Here is a 19,244-nt window from a genome sequence, read left to right as displayed (position 1 = left end):
CTGGCGCTGGTTTGTGCTATTTCACAAGGAGTGATTTTTGTGTGGTTCATAACATGTCTGCTATAAAGACACCAACTCCACATGCATCAGATCCTGCAGCATATGTTGGTAAACCCTGGCAGAGGTCCTGTAAGATCAAAGGAAAGAGTACATGTCCAGGCTACACTGACCACCACCTGCCAACACTGCTCACGAAGCCACAGATATCTCTTACTGGCAACAGGATAGAAGTGAAAGAGCACTCACCAAACAGATCGTCCTTGGCCAGGGCGTAGAGAATCCGAGAAGCTCCAATCAAATTGCTCATGGCTGCAGAGAGCGTGGAAGAATAGATCCCAATGGTGACAAACGGGTGCCAAATGTTAATATCACGCAGGAAGCCATAGTCATTTTGCAGAAGTGTCCTGTATGGAGGAAAACACAGGTTGAGGATGGACTGGGGAGGGTTTCGCTTAGATGGGATAGAGTGAGCTTTGACAGTAGATGGAACATAAGCACAGTACCAGGCGGAGCTCTGGGTTTCTGGCCCAGAAATATTTTTTAAAAAGGACCATTTAAATTAAATCATGAATTTATAGAGTGTGTACGGCTAGACAGACTGGATGGACCAGTTGGGTCTTTATGTTACAAAAGAACATAAGAATAGCCTTACTGGGTCAGACCAATGGTTCTCACAATGGCCAATCCAGGTCACTAGTACCTGGCCAAAACCCAAGGAGTAGCAACATTCCATGCTACCAATCCATGGCAAGCAGTGGTTTCCCCCATGTCTTTCTCAATGACAGACTATGGACTTTTCCTCCAGGAACTTGTCCAAACCTTTCTTAAAACTAGCTACTCTATCCTCGCTTACCTCAACCTCTGGCAATGCATTCCAGAGCTTAACTATTCTCTAAGTGAAAAAAATGTCCTCCTATTGGTTTTAAAAGTATTTCCCTGTAACTTCATCGAGTGTCCCCTAGTCTTTGTAATTTTTAATGGAGCGAGAAATCGATCCACTTGTACCCGTTCTACTCCACTCAGGATTTTGTAGACTTCAATCCTATCTCCCCTCAGTCGTCTCTTTTTCAGGCTGAAGAGCCCAAACCGTTTTAGTCTTTCCTCATACGAGGGGAGTTCCATCCCCTTTATCATCTTGGTCGCTCTTCTTTGAACGTGTCTTCTTCATTGTGTTATGCCACTGAAATGTTCTGGGAGTAATAAAGTGATTACAGTTGGTTTGTAAAAGGAGATTAACAGAGAGTAAAGTAATGATCCCCTTAGAAAGTGCATATTTTTAATGACACGTCCAGTGGGTCAGAATACCACAGTAAATAAAACTGGGAGTTAACCCAGGTCAGCAGCAACAGGCAGAGATTAGTGGATGTCTAGGGTAACACTATAATCCCAGAACAGTCAGTCTCTTTGGGTCAGCGTAAAGGTTTCTCCCTCTTGTTCAAGAATTGCCATCTGCTTCCTTCTACATCTCCACTATCCTATCATTTCATTTTGAACTATACAAGAGCACGGGGGCCTCATTAGTAAAAGGCTTAAAACACAAGTCTAGAAGCTGATGCCGAGTTTAGAGAATCGTAATTGGCGCCAATAGTTTATAGTTCATTTATCTGTATCCCGCCTCTCTCTAAGCGGGTCACAACAAATTCATACAACATCATCATCATGACAACATACATAAAACAATCACACACAATACAATAGCTAATTTAGCGACCAGTTCTCCTTGACACGACATATGTTGCAGCTACATTACTGACAGTTACATGTGTAAGTGCCAGGCTCTAGTCTTCAAATATCCCTGGTGGCCCAATGGACTCCCCTGCCCTCCCAAGGCCAAAGATCTGTGGTTTAGAGGACCCCCGCTTGGCTCATCTTGACACCAATAATGATTCCACCTCAGCCAAAAAGATAAAATCCCTGGTGGTCCACTGGAACCAACCTGACCCCAATCCTCAATGGGTCAGGTCAGGCCCAGCTCAACAGCCTACCTCCTGGATCCTCAAACTAAAGAAACGATCCAGACCCCTCCCCCCATACCTTTCCTAGTGGTAGAAACGGTGCCTCAAGACTAGCTTCTTCAAAATGGCGGCACCCTACCCCTGTCTGGTGCATCCTGGGGTAGGATGCATCGGAGTTGGGTCAGATCCACCGGCCCAACAGGGATTTTATCTTTTGGGCTGAGAGGTGGGGAATTTGGAATTGGGGTCGGGTTGGATTATGCTGAGGTCCACTGAACCACAGATGTCTGAGCTCAGGAGGGCAAGGGGGATTTTTAATTTGGTTTGAGGGTGTGCTTTGATGATCTTCTCAGTGCCTGAGCTAATCAGTGCTCAGGAACTGACAGGAAAGTAAAGGTGGAGGTGGGGGCCCAACAGACAGCTCTGAGCATGTCGGTAATTTTACTGGGGTTTTGTGCAGCCCATTATTCTGAGCAAGGCATGAAATCTGCTAATGAGTTTGCTTTAATACTAATGAACTCATTAGCATGGGACTTTCGGTCACTGCTTTCCATGCTTGGTAAAGCAGTGGCAGGAAGCCTCTGTGCATTGGCCTCAGAATAACGTTTCTTTAAAACCAGTCTAAATGAAATGTTGCCAGCACGGTGGCTTTTGGGCATCTGACCCTCAATTAGGCGCAGCTTAAAAAAAAACCCCAAAACAAGCACTGACCACAGATGAGGTATAAGATTTAAAAGAAAGTTTGGAGTCCAAAAACACACTCAAGACTGACCACATCGCTAACGGGGACACAAAGATGTTAAATAGGATGGGTGCAAGAAATAATCCCTGATGGCGAAAAGAAGTCCAAAAGCTGATCTTGGAAAAGAGGAGATAACCGAGTGGCCTGTGGACTTTAGGGCAGTTTCCCCCCAGAAAAGCACAGGAGATAAAATGATTTGGGTACTTTCCAGGTGTTGCTCTAGTTTGGGTTGGAGCTCAGAAACCATCCTGAGATATGGAAAGTAGAAACCCAGCACAAACTGCTCTGACCATGGCACCGGAGGGAGCGATTTTAAACATAGTCCAATCCTCTATCCTGCGTATTATAAATGTAGGTGCTCCCAAGAAAACTACTAGAAAATTAAGGGTGGTCCAGAACACGGCTGTCCGCCTTATTTATGGCCTAAAGAAATGGGGACCCATCACCCCTTTCTATCCAAAACTCCATTGGCTGCCATTTGCTTCCGAGTTACCTAAACTCTCACTTCAATCTAAGTTAGCTCGAAGATTGCATCTGTTCGCCTATCCCTCAATTAAATTTGGCATTATAAAAGGTTTTGGGAAAGAATCTTTGCCTTTCAGGCAGCCAAACTAAATATTTGGCTTGCCCGGTGTGTGTTAGAGGCCTCTCCTTATCTGGATTTTAGAAAACAGATCTTTTTATATTTTGCTTTGTAAAATTCTCCGCATTCTTTCTATGCATTTTATAATTTTATGTATTTCCCTGTTTACTGGCTTTTAATTGCTGTTTTTATATAACTTGTACTGTTTGTATCTTGTTCAATTGTTGTGAACTGCTTAGAACTCCCAGGTCTGGCGGTATATAAAAATAAATTTAATATTTATTATTATTATAATAAAGTTCCAGTACAGACAGAGCAAGTACGAAACCAGACTTGGAAAGAGACAGAAAAAAAATGAGGCTGGACTAGAGGCTCCGAAGGACACAGAGAGCTGCCCCGTCTCTTTTCATGAGAACAGCAGGCCCTGGCCCTGCACATACGCTTTGAAGGGGCAATCAGATGAATATTCAACTGTCTCACTTTCAGGAGCGTGTGGCGCAGTGGTTGGAGCTACAGCCTCAGCACCCTGGGGTTGTGGGTTCAAACCCCGTGCTGCTCCTTGTGACCCTGGGCAAATCACTTAATCCTCCATAGCTCCAGGTACGTTAGATAGATTGTGAGCCCGCCGGGACAGAGAGGGAAAATATTTGAGTACCTGATTGTAAAAACCGCTTAGATAATCTTGATAGGCGGTAAATAAAAACCTAAGAAACTTGAAATATTGATTTCTCAAGGGAGGTGCAAGGAGTCACAGTTTTCCCACTCTCACCTCTCCCCCCACCCCGCAATAGGGAGCAGCCCTCTGCTTATAGGACCTCGGAAATTTTAAGGACTCTTCTCACCCCCTGGACTTTTTAAAACCAGTTCTCACCGCAGAACATCCTGACACCAAAGATGTCACAAATACACGGAAGCCCCGTATTTAATTCAGTCCTGCGGTGGAGCTTTCGCTGATAGTGGTACAACTTCCACTGACTGATGCACACGGAGGATCAAGGCAGTGGAGAGGGATCCCACGACCAGACCCGTGCAGATGCACAAACAAACATCTAATAATAATAAGAGTTTATATACCGCAGGACCGTGAAGTTCTATGCGGTTTACAATGATTAAAGAAAAAAATGCTTCAAATTGAGCGGAACTTACATAGTTGGAGATTGGCAACTCACAATTTATGAGATCAGTTGTTGTGGGAGAGATTGTGCAGATCAGTTACAGGGCACTACTGTGAACTTCACTAAAAGGGTGCCACATAAACATCTCACCACAACTCCCATGCAGGTCATGATGAGACCCCCTGACCCCCCCCCAAACCTACTATACCCACCTGTCTACAACCCCAAAAGCCCTTATGGTTGCAGTTGGTACTTATATGGCAGTACAGTAGGGTTTTGGGGGGTTTGGGTGGACTAAATGTATGTGGTTAGAGTGGCTTATGGGTCTGGGCCTGGGTCCCCCCCCCCCAGACTACTTAAGCCACCTGTGTGCAGATCTACTAGGCTTTCCTATGCCAGGTGCTGATGTTCTGGAGGCAGGTATGTACATTTTTATTCCAATTTTTATGGTGGGGGGTGTCAGTGATCACTGGGGGAGTATATGAGGGTCTGTACTTTGTGTCTGGTCACTTTGGATACCTTTTGGGCACTTAGACCTGTTTTTAGCTTGCCTAAGTCACAACATATAAGTTCCATCCAGGCAGCCTGGTAAAACTTTTGATTATCCCTGCAGTATGACTAGGCCTACATCTCACCCTCACCAGTCCTTCAAAATCATCCCTTTCTGCTCTGGGTGCACAGCGGGATTCATAGGCCTAAAAAGCTGGATAGATCTAAAAACCTGTTTCGATTATCGGCACTTGGACGACCTGTCTTTTAGGTCGTCCAACTGCCAATTTGTGCAGGTTCAATTACAAGCCCCTTAGCCTATAAGAATAAAGCTCAATGACCTTACAATGCAGTCCTTAGACAATAGGGAGAGGAGGAGATAGTGGATGCTGCGGATGGGCAGACTGGATGGGCTACTTGGCCTTTATCTGCCATCATGTTTCTATAACCATAAAGTTCTTTGACCTCACAATGCAAGTGTTAAGAGCCTTAGCCTATAGGAAGAGGAGATGCAAATGTTAAGAGCCTTAGCCCATAGGGTGAGGAGGAGATAGTGGATGGGCAGACTGGATGGGCCATTTGGCCTTTATCTGCCATCATGTTTCTATAACCATAAAGTTCTTTGACCTCACAATGCAAGTGTTAAGAGCCTTAGCCTATAGGAAGAGGAGATGCAAATGTTAAGAGCCTTAGCCCATAGGGTGAGGAGGAGATAGTGGATGGGCAGACTGGATGGGCCATTTGGCCTTTATCTGCCATCATGTTTCTATGACCTCACAATGCAGGTGTAAAGAGCCTTAGCCTATAGGAAGAGGAGATGCAAATGTTAAGAGCCTTAGCCCATAGGGTGAGGAGGAGATAGTGGATGGGCAGACTGGATGGGCCATTTGGCCTTTATCTGCCATCATGTTTCTATAACCATAAAGTTCTTTGACCTCACAATGCAAGTGTTAAGAGCCTTAGCCTATAGGAAGAGGAGATGCAAATGTTAAGAGCCTTAGCCCATAGGGTGAGGAGGAGATAGTGGATGGGCAGACTGGATGGGCCATTTGGCCTTTATCTGCCATCATGTTTCTATGACCTCACAATGCAGGTGTAAAGAGCCTTAGCCTATAGGAAGAGGAGATGCAAATGTTAAGAGCCTTAGCCCATAGGGTGAGGAGGAGATAGTGGATGGGCAGACTGGATGGGCCATTTGGCCTTTATCTGCCATCATGTTTCTATAATCAGAAAGTTCTATGACCTCACAATGCAAGTGTTAAGAGCCTTAGCCTATAGGAAGAGGAGATGCAAATGTTAAGAGCCTTAGCCCATAGGGTGAGGAGGAGATAGTGGATGGGCAGACTGGATGGGCCATTTGGCCTTTATCTGCCATCATGTTTCTATAACCATAAAGTTCTTTGACCTCACAATGCAAGTGTTAAGAGCCTTAGCCTATAGGAAGAGGAGATGCAAATGTTAAGAGCCTTAGCCCATAGGGTGAGGAGGAGATAGTGGATGGGCAGACTGGATGGGCCATTTGGCCTTTATCTGCCATCATGTTTCTATGACCTCACAATGCAGGTGTAAAGAGCCTTAGCCTATAGGAAGAGGAGATGCAAATGTTAAGAGCCTTAGCCCATAGGGTGAGGAGGAGATAGTGGATGGGCAGACTGGATGGGCCATTTGGCCTTTATCTGCCATCATGTTTCTATAATCAGAAAGTTCTATGACCTCACAATGCAAGTGTTAAGAGCCTTAGCCTATAGGAAGAGGAGATGCAAATGTTAAGAGCCTTAGCCCATAGGGTGAGGAGGAGATAGTGGATGGGCAGACTGGATGGGCCATTTGGCCTTTATCTGCCATCATGTTTCTATAACCATAAAGTTCTTTGACCTCACAATGCAAGTGTTAAGAGCCTTAGCCTATAGGAAGAGGAGATGCAAATGTTAAGAGCCTTAGCCCATAGGGTGAGGAGGAGATAGTGGATGGGCAGACTGGATGGGCCATTTGGCCTTTATCTGCCATCATGTTTCTATAATCAGAAAGTTCTATGACCTCACAATGCAAGTGTTAAGAGCCTTAGCCTATAGGAAGAGGAGATGCAAATGTTAAGAGCCTTAGCCAATAGGGTGAGGAGGAGATAGTGGATGGGCAGACTGGATGGGCCATTTGGCCTTTATCTGCCATCATGTTTCTATAATCAGAAAGTTCTATGACCTCACAATGCAAGTGTTAAGAGCCTTAGCCTATAGGAAGAGGAGATGCAAATGTTAAGAGCCTTAGCCAATAGGGTGAGGAGGAGATAGTGGATGGGCAGACTGGATGGGCCATTTGGCCTTTATCTGCCATCATGTTTCTATAATCAGAAAGTTCTATGACCTCACAATGCAAGTGTTAAGAGCCTTAGCCTATAGGAAGAGGAGATGCAAATGTTAAGAGCCTTAGCCAATAAGGAGAAGAGGAGATAGTAGACGCTCTGGATGGGCCATTTGACCTTTATCTGCCATCATGTTTCTATAACCATAAAGATCTATGACCTCACAATGAAAGTGTTAAGAGTCTTAGCCTATGAGGAGAGGAGAGAGTGGATTCTTCAGATGGGCAGATTGGATGGGCTATCTGGCTTTTATCTGCAGTCATGTAACTAAAACAACGGAGAAAAACCCCTTCCACCCCCACCCCCCTCAAAGCTCCTTATACTAACATAACAAATCAGAACCACTGGTAGACATTTCTTACTATCCAGCCAATTTTTGCCGAAGTCTATTGGCAGCTAGTTTTACAAAAGGGTGCCCATGTCCAAGTCTAAAGCAATACCTATTTTAGTTCTTGCATGACTGTTTTAGGGACTTACTGTGGAGCAGATTCAAGTATCTCAGAGGGGAAGGCAATCCTCATTTTAAGAGAGCAGTTTTGGATCTCTGAAGTACAATTCATCAAACGTGCTGATTTCAAGGATGACACTGAGTGGAACAGTAATATTTAAAATTTTCTCCAAGCGCTATAAAATGTGTTTCCTTCGACTGTACGTAATCTCTTAAGCTATCAGACTACTGTTTCCTCATTATCAAAGGAACTTTCTTCTAAGCTAGTGGAATCAACGGCCTTCCCATATCAGATCCCTCGATGGACTTCTAAACTTTAGGAGAGCAATAAAGACATCTCTTAGCAGCACCATATTTGGGCTCAGTTGTGACCCATTGTAAAGAACAAGGCTAAGCAGGATAGGAGCGACAGGACAATAATCAGATCACTTACGGGAGGTAATCATAATCATTAAGACAGAACAGTCAGTCGAAAACATCAGTATATTGTAATAGTTCGTTTAGCCTTCTTTTACTGATTTAATTCAGACACGTCCGGGGGGGAGCATAGAATGTTGTACTAATACTGATTGTATTTAGTGCTTATTTATTATTACTGATGTGAATATTGTGTTGCACTTTTTGTTAGTAATAAAGAATTTTTAAAAAAACAACACATCAATAAGTTCAGATACAGCGCCAAATAGGAGCTGCGTGCAACGTTTCCACTGATATGCAAGACACACCATCATGGCGTATCAGGGCAACAGCTTTGCCGGGCCCGCCACGTGGCAAGCCTTGTCAATTGGAGTTGGATTTTGGTTTTCGATGAATTCCTTTGTACTTTTTGTTATGTTCAAAAGCAATAAAATTCTTTGAACTGAAAAATAAAGACATCTCTTCCCCAAAAATCTCTAGGTAGCCCACCTCTGTATGCAAACTTAGTAAACACTTAAGAATGACCAAATGGTAGGCTAAACTCAACTCTACATGTCTATCAACCTAAGAAATTGCAAGTCACCAAGACAAGTGGTTTTTAGGAATTTTTTGATATTTTAAACTGATAAATTTTGAAATCTTTATCTATTTAGAACAAAACTGCTATTCTTGCACAGAATTTTTCATATGACCTCATACAATTTCATCATTAATTTTGACAATCACATTAACTTTATTTATACAAAATTATAAAATCCATTGAAACCTTTTTTTAATATTAATTACAGCACTTAATGAATTATTACATTCACATTAAGGGGATGGAGACGGACCAACAATTGAAACCACAATATTGCCTTTGGCTGTTATGAGATGTAGCAATACGATCTGAGGTTTTACCTTCTTCCATTTATGATCTATTAGTGCAACTGAATTGATAAAGCAATAATATTCAAAATATTCAATACTAACCCTAAATATACAAGAAAAATCATCCACCACACAAATGGACTTCCTTGCCTGTCATCTCACAAGCTCCACACTAAAAAACTCACTAAACTGCATGCTCTGATACATAACACCGGGTAACTGGACCACAGCGAGACCTGAATTTGAAAACTTAATTTACCAAAACTCCTTAACAGCAGAATATAACCTTATCCTAGGAGATCTAAACCTCCACCTAGAAGACCCAAAATCCACACCAGCAAAAAACTGTCTAGCATTTCTCAATGCCTTATCCTTCCAAATCCTAAACCCACAAACCACTCATGAAAAAGAACTTGACATTGCAGCCTTCATGACCCACCAACCAACCACCCCAGTAATTCAAACACTCAATGGAACCTGGTCCCCATCCCTCTGGCCAGACCACTACACTTACAATTTCAGCATTAACTGGACCAAGAACAAAACCACACCTAAATCCCAAAAAAATAACATACACCTCACGCAAACATATCGAGCCAACCGTATTCTGGACAAAATAGATGAAACACTCCAGGACAGCGACCCAAAAGACTTCATCTCTCACTGGAATAATCTAGCCACCAACATCCAGGACGAACTAGCCCCACTACAAACCAAAACTAGAACCAGTAGAAGATCAGACCAATGGTTTGACAACGATCTGCTCCAACTTAAAAGACAATGCAGAAGATTAGAAAGAAAATGGAGAAAAACAAACCTAGATCAAACGAAAACCGCCTGGAAAAAAATTAACAAACAATATAAACTCCTACTAAAAGACAAGAGGAAAACTCACTACACAAACTTTATAGGCACAGAAACCCAAGATACCAAAAAACTATTCCAAATATTAAAAGACCTAACTGACACCAAACCCTACACGACCACTAACAACACCCCACCCCCCTCAGCTACCCTCTTAGCAGATTATTTCAAGAACAAAATCACTAACGCCAGAGCCACCTTCAACTTTACCCCATCCCACCGAAACGAAATCACAACTCACCCCACAGAAAAAGAATCTACTGCAGCGGACAGAACATTGTCTCAATTCCCCAACATACAATGGTCCGAACTCAATAAACTCTACAAAAAATACAGCCACGCCTCCTGTGACCTCAACCACTGCCCAGCATATCTCCTTACCACCTCCAGTGTAAAATTCCGTACTCTACTTCTGCAATGGATACAAACTACACTCACAGATGGCTTTTTCCCTACTGACCTCAGCGAAATCATCATTACCCCAATTCAAAAAGACCCAAAAGGACCAACGGACCAACGGACCAACCATCCAACTTCAGACCCATTGCCTCAATACCGCTATATGTCAAAATTACAGAAGGCCTAGTAGCCAAACTCCTCACAAACTATCTAGATGACCATAACCTACTCCACCCCATGCAATCTGGATTCAGAACCAACTTCAGCATAGAGACACTCCTAGGCTCCCTTATGGACACAGCCAGACAACATCTTAGTACAGGAAAAAAAATGCTTCTCATACAACTGGACCTGACTGCAGCATTTGACCTAGTTGATCATAACATCCTTCTTCAAATCTTGGATGCAATAGGTATCTCAGATACAGTATATTCTTGGTTTGAAGGCTTCCTAAAATCCAGAATCTACAGAGTAAAATCAAACAAAGAAAAATCAGATTCTTGGTCAAACCCTTGCGGCATACCACAGGGATCACCACTATCCCCTACTCTCTTCAACCTATACACTGCCTCTCTCGGAGCATACCTGGATAACCTAGGCATAACCACCTATAGTTATGCGGATGATATCACCATCCTCATACCATATGATCAGCCAAAGACCACCATGACAAACATAATACATCGAACTCTAGAAACAGTTACGACCTGGATGAAAGAACACAAACTGAAACTCAACCCAAATAAAACTAAATTCATCCTCCTCAAAAATGACAAAGTCCCAACTATAACCAATTTAGAACTTAACTCAATCAACTATCCAATCCAAACCACCATAAAACTACTAGGAGTGACAATAGACAGATGCTGTACTATGCAACTGCAAATAAATAAAACCATACAGAAACCCTTCGCAATAATGAGAAACCTGAGACAAGTCCGGAAATTCTTTGAAAGAACACAATTCCAGCTTATAGTGCAATCCCTAATCCTAGGATTGCTAGACTACTGCAACATCCTCTACCTCCCCTGCCCTGCTACGATGACCAAGCAACTACAAACAATCCAAAATACTGCTCTGAGACTCATCTACTCACTGAGGAAACATGATCATATCACAGAGGCCTACATCAACTCACACTGGCTACCAATCCAAGAAAGAATATTATTTAAATTCTACTGCATGATATTCAAAACCCTAAATGGAAACAGCCCAGCCTACCTAAACAATTGCCTCATCCAAGCAACCTCAACCACATAGAAAAACGCACTCCCCATTCACACCTCCCCTGATCAAGGAAGTAAAACGGACAAAACAATACGATGGCCTCCTAGCCACTCGAGCCGCAAAACTGGATAACCAAATCTCCAACCTACTGTTAACCACCCCAGACTACAAGATTTTCAGAAAAGAAATAAAAACTATACTCTTCAAGAAATTCCTGAAACAGTCCTAACCACACCTACTCTTAACTCTTACTCTTAAAAACACTTACTCTTAACAACTCTAGAAATGACAATTGATCGACTCTTTACAACTCTCTACAAATGATCTACTCTTTACAACGCTAGAAATGACTATTATTCTTCCATTGTAATCCCCATTCTTTATATCTTTTGTAACCCCCATTTTTATACCTTTTGTAATCCGCCTTGAACCGCAAGGTAATGGCGGAATAGAAATCTCTAATGTAATGTAATGTAATATTTGATATTTGGTTGTGGAATTATTGCTCTTTTGCTTTGTCAATTGTATCCAGTCTATCAACCTAAGAGATTCTAAGCAAAATGTGTAAGTCTACATTGTATTCCGTTTGTCAATCTGTAACACGTTCTGAGCTCTTTGGGGGATAGAAAGCAAACTGAAAAAAGAGATATATTTTCCTGGAAGGCCCTTCCTGAGTCAGGAGTGGAGGCTGGAACAGTAACAGGCGTCCAGAGGAAATTTCACTGTAAAAGCTGAAGGTGTCATTGGAACCAAAAAGCAGCTCAGTCTGTTTGGTTCATAAGAGAAATCTTAGCAGAACACAACCTGGTCTCCATGGAAGGTCTACATGCATTGTGTTGACCGGATTGGTACAACTGGGCAATGTTGGCAGGAGACAGGTTGGAAGGGGCAGAGCCAGATTGACTTTGTGGTAGATTTGGGAGTCACCCGGGGGGGGGGGGGCAGCTTCTGGGGGCAGCAAAACAAGCAGATCTTGACACCCACAAAGTTGAGCTATGAAGGTGCCCAAAAATACAACAGAGAAAGAGAGGGTGATCTACTGTAGATTTCTACATTGCTCTACCTCTAACTATATAATGTGGAGAGAGAGAACATATAGAGCCAGCACCTATATCAGATGGCAGCCGTGTGTCAATCACACCTAGGTTGCTGTTAACAGAATCATGGCTAACAGCGCCTAAGAAATGTAGGTCATGTGTCCTCTTTTTTTTAATGAAGAAATATGGCAATCCTACCAGGGAGTCCAGTTCAGATCTGACCTTGGAGAAGTCACTCAACCCTCTGTTGCTTCGGGCACAAACTCAAGCAGAGAATCCAACAGGGACAGGGAAGTGCCTGGAGCACCTGAACGTAACCTGAGCTACTAAGGGGAAAGGACTGGGCTAAATCCCAAAAAATTAAACAAGTAGACCCTGCTTGTTCAGCCACCATCTCAACCATCTCGCTGCCCTCCAATCCGTCCAGAATTCGGCTGCATGACTCATATTCCGGGAGAGGCGCTTTACTCACATTACCCCTCTCCTAAAGTCATGTCAATGGCTTCCCATCCGTTTCTCAATACAATTCAAACGCCTCTTCCTGACCTACAAATGCACTCACTCAGCTGCCCCTCACTATCTCTCTTCACTTATCTCCCCCTCTGATCCCCCCCCCCCGTGAGTTCTACTCAGCTGGTAAGTCCCTCCTTTCTGTGCCTTCTCTTCAGCTGCCAACTCCAGACTCTGTCCCTTCTACCTTGCTACACCGTATGCTTGGAAGAAGTTGCCCAAATCCCTACGGCGGGCCCAGTTAAAAGCCCACCTCTTTGAGAGTGCTTTCTACTTCTAACTCCTCTCACTTTGGGTTCTCCATCCCCAACCCTATATGTCATGTCTGTCTGACCAAGTTAGATTGTAAGCTCTTCTGAGCAGGGACTGTCTATAAATGTCAGCCCACCTCTTTGAGAGTGCTTTCGACTCCTAACTCCTCCCACCTTGGGTTCTCCATCCCCAACCCTATATGTCATGTCTGTCTGACCAAGTTAGATTGTAAGCTCTTCTGAGCAGGGATTGTCTATAAATGTCAGCCCACCTCTTTGAGAGTGCTTTCGACTCCTAACTCCTCCCACCTTGGGTTCTCCATTCCCAACCCTATATGTCATGTCTGTCTGACCAAGTTAGATTGTAAGCTCTTCTGAGCAGGGATTGTCTATAAATGTCAGCCCACCTCTTTGAGAGTACTTTTGACTCCTAACTCCTCTCCCCTTGGGTTCTCCATCCCCAACCCTATATGTCATGTTTGTCTGTCCAAGTTAGATTGTAAGCTCTTCCTAGCAGGGACTATCTATTAAATGTCAAAATGTACAGCACTGCACAGTGCACACGCCCTTCAACGCTATCTAAGTGATAAGTAGTAGAGAGTAGCAAGGAAACCGAGTCGTCGTTCAGAAGTGAGGTCCTACGGGTTCTGTGGCTGGCAGCTGGGATACACCCAAGACCGTGCAGACTGGAGTGACTGGGCAGACTGGAAGAAACAGCTGGTCCTTTTAAGCTGTCAACGATCATGCAATCATAGCATATGGCAGCACACTGACCAGACACAGCAAGTACATGCGAGACCCTTGGCAGGGGACCCAGAAGGTGCGGAATAGGCCGCATTGATTGCAGTGGAGAGAGGCGCGTTTCGGTACTCAGTAGCTCAGCAGGAATTAATGTGTACAGATGAGAAGCAGCAGCCAGGGAGAGCGACGGAGTGGAAGGAAGCTGTAAACCCCCATCCCCACCCCTCCCTTTCATTTGCTTTTTCCACCATTAGTCCATGTTAACACATTCAAGGGAGAATATCAAAGCATCCTATTACAGAAATCACTCTGCATGAAAAATGTCTTGTGACTATTCGCCTGAGACACGCACGCAGAGCGCTGCTCGGTCTCCCCCTGTCACTGTGAATAATGTCTGTGCATTAAGATATTAGAACATGACGGCTATAATTCTAACCAATTCCTGCCTGCTTCCTGCTAATCAAAGGGGAAAGGAAAAGGTTATTTATAGGAGCACTTTCCCGAGATGAAAACCTCCCTTGCCAAATCCCACCCAGGTTCCTGGTGCCATCTCCACACCACAATGCCAACACTGACTGAGGGTCATGTTCTCACAACACCAGGCTCTTAATCGGGTCCTGCTCCTTCCTCCTGGTGAAGTACTTAACTGGCGACATCAAGAAAAACCCCTGAGTGAGTCTAGTCAAGAAATTCTCTCTCAATGGCTCTGGTTTTCCCAGGTTCATGAGACAACACTGATAAGGACAGTTTTTTCTTTGGCCCTCACTTTTTTGAAAGCTTGTGCGCATAACCCTGGCGTCCAAATGTGCTGCTGGACAAAGGTTTCAGAAATGCTGGACTTGAAAGCCTTCTTGCAGGAAAGGAACCACGGAAATCCAAATTTAAGACACAAAACGGAACTGGCCAACCATTGCTTATGACCTGACCAGATTAAAATTGACATGGAAGAGACATGGTGGGAGATTTCACAGCGAAACTAGGAAGTATTTCTTCACCAAAAGAGCGGTTGATCATTGGCAGCGTGCTAGATTTTAAGAAAAAAATAGGATAAGCACGTGGGATCACTTCAAGGAAGAACTTAGGGGGGTGGGTCATTAGAGTGGGCAGACTTGTTGGGCCGTGGCCCTTTTCTGCCATCATATTCTATGTTTCTCTGGAATTGACCCAGCTCTTCCCAGCCCTCTTCATCCCACACACTGCCATCTTTAAACTAATCTAGCAATATTAAACTCGCTTATCAACAGCACTATACCACAAATGTAATACATCTTGCTGTAAGCTGCAATGATTCCTTGCTGAAAATTGCGAGATATAAGAAGTTGTATTGTGCAATCTCACCTGGCGTCTTGCATTCAGTTCTGGTCTCCTTATCTCAAGAAAGATACAGCGGCGCTAGAAAAGGTTTAAAGAAGAGTACCAAGATAGTAACATAGTAACATAGTAGATGACGGCAGATAAAGACCCGAATGGTCCATCCAGTCTGCCCAACCTGATTCAATTTAAATATTTTAATTTTTTCTTCTTAGCTATTTCTGGGCGAGAATCCAAAGCTTTACCCGGTACTATGCTTGGGTTCCAACTGCCGAAATCTCTGTTCAGACTTACTCCAGCCCATCTACACCCTCCCAGCCATTGAAGCCCTCCCCTGCCCATCCTCCACCAAACGGCCATACACAGACCCAGACCGTGCAAGTCTGCCCAGTACTGGCCTTAGTTCAATATTTAATCTTATTTTCTGATTCTAAATCCTCTGTGTTCATCCCAAGTTTCTTTGAACTCCGCCACCGTTTTCCTCTCCACCACCTCTCTCGGGAGCGCATTCCAGGCATCCACCACCCTCTCCGTAAAGTAGAATTTCCTAACATTGCCTTTGAATCTACCAGATGATAAAGGAGATGGAACTCCTCTCGTATAAGGAAAGACTAAAACGGTTTGGGCTCTTCAGCTTGGAAAAGAGACGGCTGAATGGAGTGGATCGATTTTTCACTCCGTCAAAAAATACAAAGACTAGGGGACACTTGAAGTTACAGGAGGAAATTTTTTTCACTTGGAGAATAGTTAAGCCCTGGAACATGTTGCCAGAGGATGTGGTAAGAGCAGATAGCGCAGCTGGTTTTAAGAAAGGTTTGGACAAATTCCTGGAGGAAAAGTCCATAGTCTGTCATTGAGAAAAACATGGGGGAAGCCACTGCTTGCTCTGGATCAGTAGCTGGAATATTGCTACTCCTTGGGTTTTAGTCAGGTACTAGTGACCTGGATTGGCCACCGTGAGAACGGGTTACTGGGCTTGATGGACCATCGGTCTGACCCAGTAAGGTTCTTCTTAAGTTCTGAGATGGAAAAAAAAAATAGCTGGGATGCTTTACATATTGCTTTAATTGTGTAAAACCACCTTTAAAATATGACAAATTGTCATTTACTTTAGTCCAAAATAATGTTTGCTTATTTTGGGCTTATTTCAAAGAAAATGAATTCCAAGGCTTAAGGCTTGCACCCCAAATAACCTCACACGAGACCCCTTCAACACAACCATAAGCTGAGTCTTGGTCTCCCTGCGAGACTCATCCTGTTAACAGCGCATTCGAATGATAAAAGGAGGGGGAGGGGGAGCGGGAGACAAGAAAAACACCTTAATAAATTGAAATAAGGAAATAAAATTAGCAAAGCAAATCGTGAGAAGCAGAAAAAAAACCCTCTCTCTCTCTCTCAGCCACTTTACCAACTGCTATTTCTTTTCCATTTGACATGAGGCACTTTCTATACAGTTAATAGCTTGCAAAGTGTTTCCGAGCAGAGAGCGCCAGGATTTATTCATTCATTTCATTCTTGCAACTGATTTCTCCCAGGAATATATCTTGCATGGAGAGCCACTAATAGTCTTTAGTGGCAGGGAGAGACGGCCAATGTTTGTGCTCTCGACAAGGCGTACCAGGGAGAGACGGCCAGGTGTTTTCTCCTCAGGCATGGCGCACCAAGGAGAGACGGCCAGGTGCTTACGCCCTCAGCGTGGCTTATCAGGGAGAGGCATCCAGATGTCTGTGCTCTCAGCATGGCATACGTGCGGTCTGTCACCACCAGTAGGACCTACTGCCAGCCTGAAAGCTAAATCCAGTATAGAACCATGATGGTAGATAAAGGCCAAATGGTCCATCCGCAGCAACCACTATCTCCTCCTCTCCCTATTGGCTAAGGCTCTTAACATTTGCATCTCCTCTTCCTATAGGCTAAGGCTCTTTACACCTACATTGTGAGGTCATAGAGCATTATGGTTATAGAAACACGACGGCAGATAAAGACCAAATGGCCCATCCCCGGCATCCACTATCTCCTCCTCCTCTCCCTATTGGCTAAGGCTCTTAACATTTGCATGTCCTCTTCCTATAGGCTAAGGCTCTTTACACCTGCATTGTGAGGTCATAGAAACATGATGGCAGATAAACCATTCTCTCTTTCTCTCTCCGAGAGATCCCACGTGCCTATCCCAGGCCTTCTTGAATTCAGACACAGTCTCTGTCTCCACCACCTCTTCTGGGAGACTGTTCCAAGCATCTACCACCCTTTCTGTAAAAAGTATTTCCTTAGATCACCTCTTAACTTCATCCTATGCCCTCTCATTGCAGCGTTTCCTTCCAAATGAAAGAGACTCGACTCAAGCACAGTGCGTTCTGGAGATAAGTGTAGGGCGTGTGTCCTGAGCTGCCTCTCGTTTTGCCCAAGAGAGGCAGGAAACAAACTGACCTACATAATGATGCCTCTGCAGGTTTTCTCCTTTTCTTTCTGTACAATCAGATATGTGATATTTTTTTCCCTCCACAGAAGACTGAGAGTTGGATTACAATGAAATGTTTGAAATATCTCATTTCTTAGAACTGTGCAAAGACTGGTGGGGGCATGCTCATCGCTCATGGAAAAGTCTGGAACAAATTAAGGGTCACCGGACAGACGATACAGCATAGGAAACTGTTTCACGCTGGTCCAGGGACTTGTAAACGCAAAGTCTGTGGTATGTGAACACGATTACAGTACTCTTTGGATTAGAAACATCCCACTGAAGAATCCAAAATGCCCATGGTACTGGTACTGGCCCTGGAAGTTTGGAGGGAACTATGAGCCCTCCTCTTTGAAATGTACCTATGAAATGGTTGACTCCCACAGATTTGTATGGTCAACATTTGGCTGCAGTACGATATTATAGATTTGCTGGTTCCCTTCCTGTGATACCTTTTGTGAGCTGGCAGAGGAAGGCACTTCGGAAGCAGGATGCTCGGAGTCAAAAGCCTGACTGATTTCATTGTGCTCGCTTTCAAAAGGTTTTGTATATCTGGCCCCTGGCTACAGCAGGTGGAAAGAAATGTAATTAAATGACTGAGCACGACCCTTTTGGGACAGGGGGAAGGAGAGCCCTAGCATCTCTGGGGGTTTCTCCAGGCTGCCAGTTCATTATACTAAAGTAAATGATGGCAGATAAAAAGACCTAAACAGTCCATCCAATCTGCCCATTAGTGATACTCATTTAAAAATTGCATGATTTGATTAACTTGTCTCTTCTTTGATATTTCTGGGCCATAGACTGTAAAGTCTGGTATTGTTCTAGGTTCCAAATGCTGAAGTTGCCGTCCAAGCTATTCAACCATCCCGGTGTTTGCAGGACATCTACCGTAAAGTCTGGCCATTAACATCCTCCTGTTCAAAGTTAGTGGAGTTCCCATCGATGCTCTCCCCAGCCCACCCTACACCGAATCACCATATATAGGACACAGACCGTGCAGGTTTGTCTAATACCGATCTTAGTTCTTTAATTTACATCCTTCGTTTTCTAATTAAAGATCCTCTATTTTTATCCCATGCTTTATGAATCTTCATGGCTTCTTGATAGGACATAGCAGAGAAATCCCAGCTGGATCCCTGTTATCCCCCCATCTGGCTGCAAGCGATTTAAGGTGGCAACGGAGCTTCTCTAGGGTGCTGTGGCTTGAAAGAGAACAAATCAACCCCCATTCTGAAGGAGATGGGAAAATAGGGGTGGGGGGGGAGATGAAATAGAGGAAAGGGGCGGACTTGAGTGATTGCAAGAAAATTGAGGGACCCAAAGGAAGGAGTAGTGGGAAAGGAAAAGAGGGAATAGAGAAAGCAGGCACACAGTGACAAACACAGAAAGGGGAAGTAGCAAGAGAGAAATGTCCTCCTTCTACACCCCTCCTGGATCCTATTTAAAAGCCAGTTCTGCTGGTCACCCA

At 44.0% G+C, this 19,244-nt stretch overlaps 1 protein-coding gene across 2 annotated transcripts in view; it reads right to left on the bottom strand.

Moving 5' to 3' along the window:
- The window catches only part of LOC117367244 (solute carrier family 12 member 9-like), a 154,406-nt gene that overhangs the window by 81,859 nt on the left and 53,303 nt on the right, over positions 1-19,244 (bottom strand). For both annotated transcript variants that reach the window (XM_033959668.1, XM_033959669.1), the window contains one exon: positions 247-404. In XM_033959668.1, the coding sequence (XP_033815559.1) occupies positions 247-404 (158 nt within the window). The remainder of the gene's footprint in view (positions 1-246; positions 405-19,244) is intronic.

Source organism: Geotrypetes seraphini, chromosome 9 (genome assembly GCF_902459505.1).
Source record: "Geotrypetes seraphini chromosome 9, aGeoSer1.1, whole genome shotgun sequence".
NCBI classification, from domain to species: domain Eukaryota; kingdom Metazoa; phylum Chordata; class Amphibia; order Gymnophiona; family Dermophiidae; genus Geotrypetes; species Geotrypetes seraphini.
The sequence above is the reverse complement of the archived record's forward strand: the minus strand, read 5'-3'. Positions and strand labels throughout refer to the sequence as shown.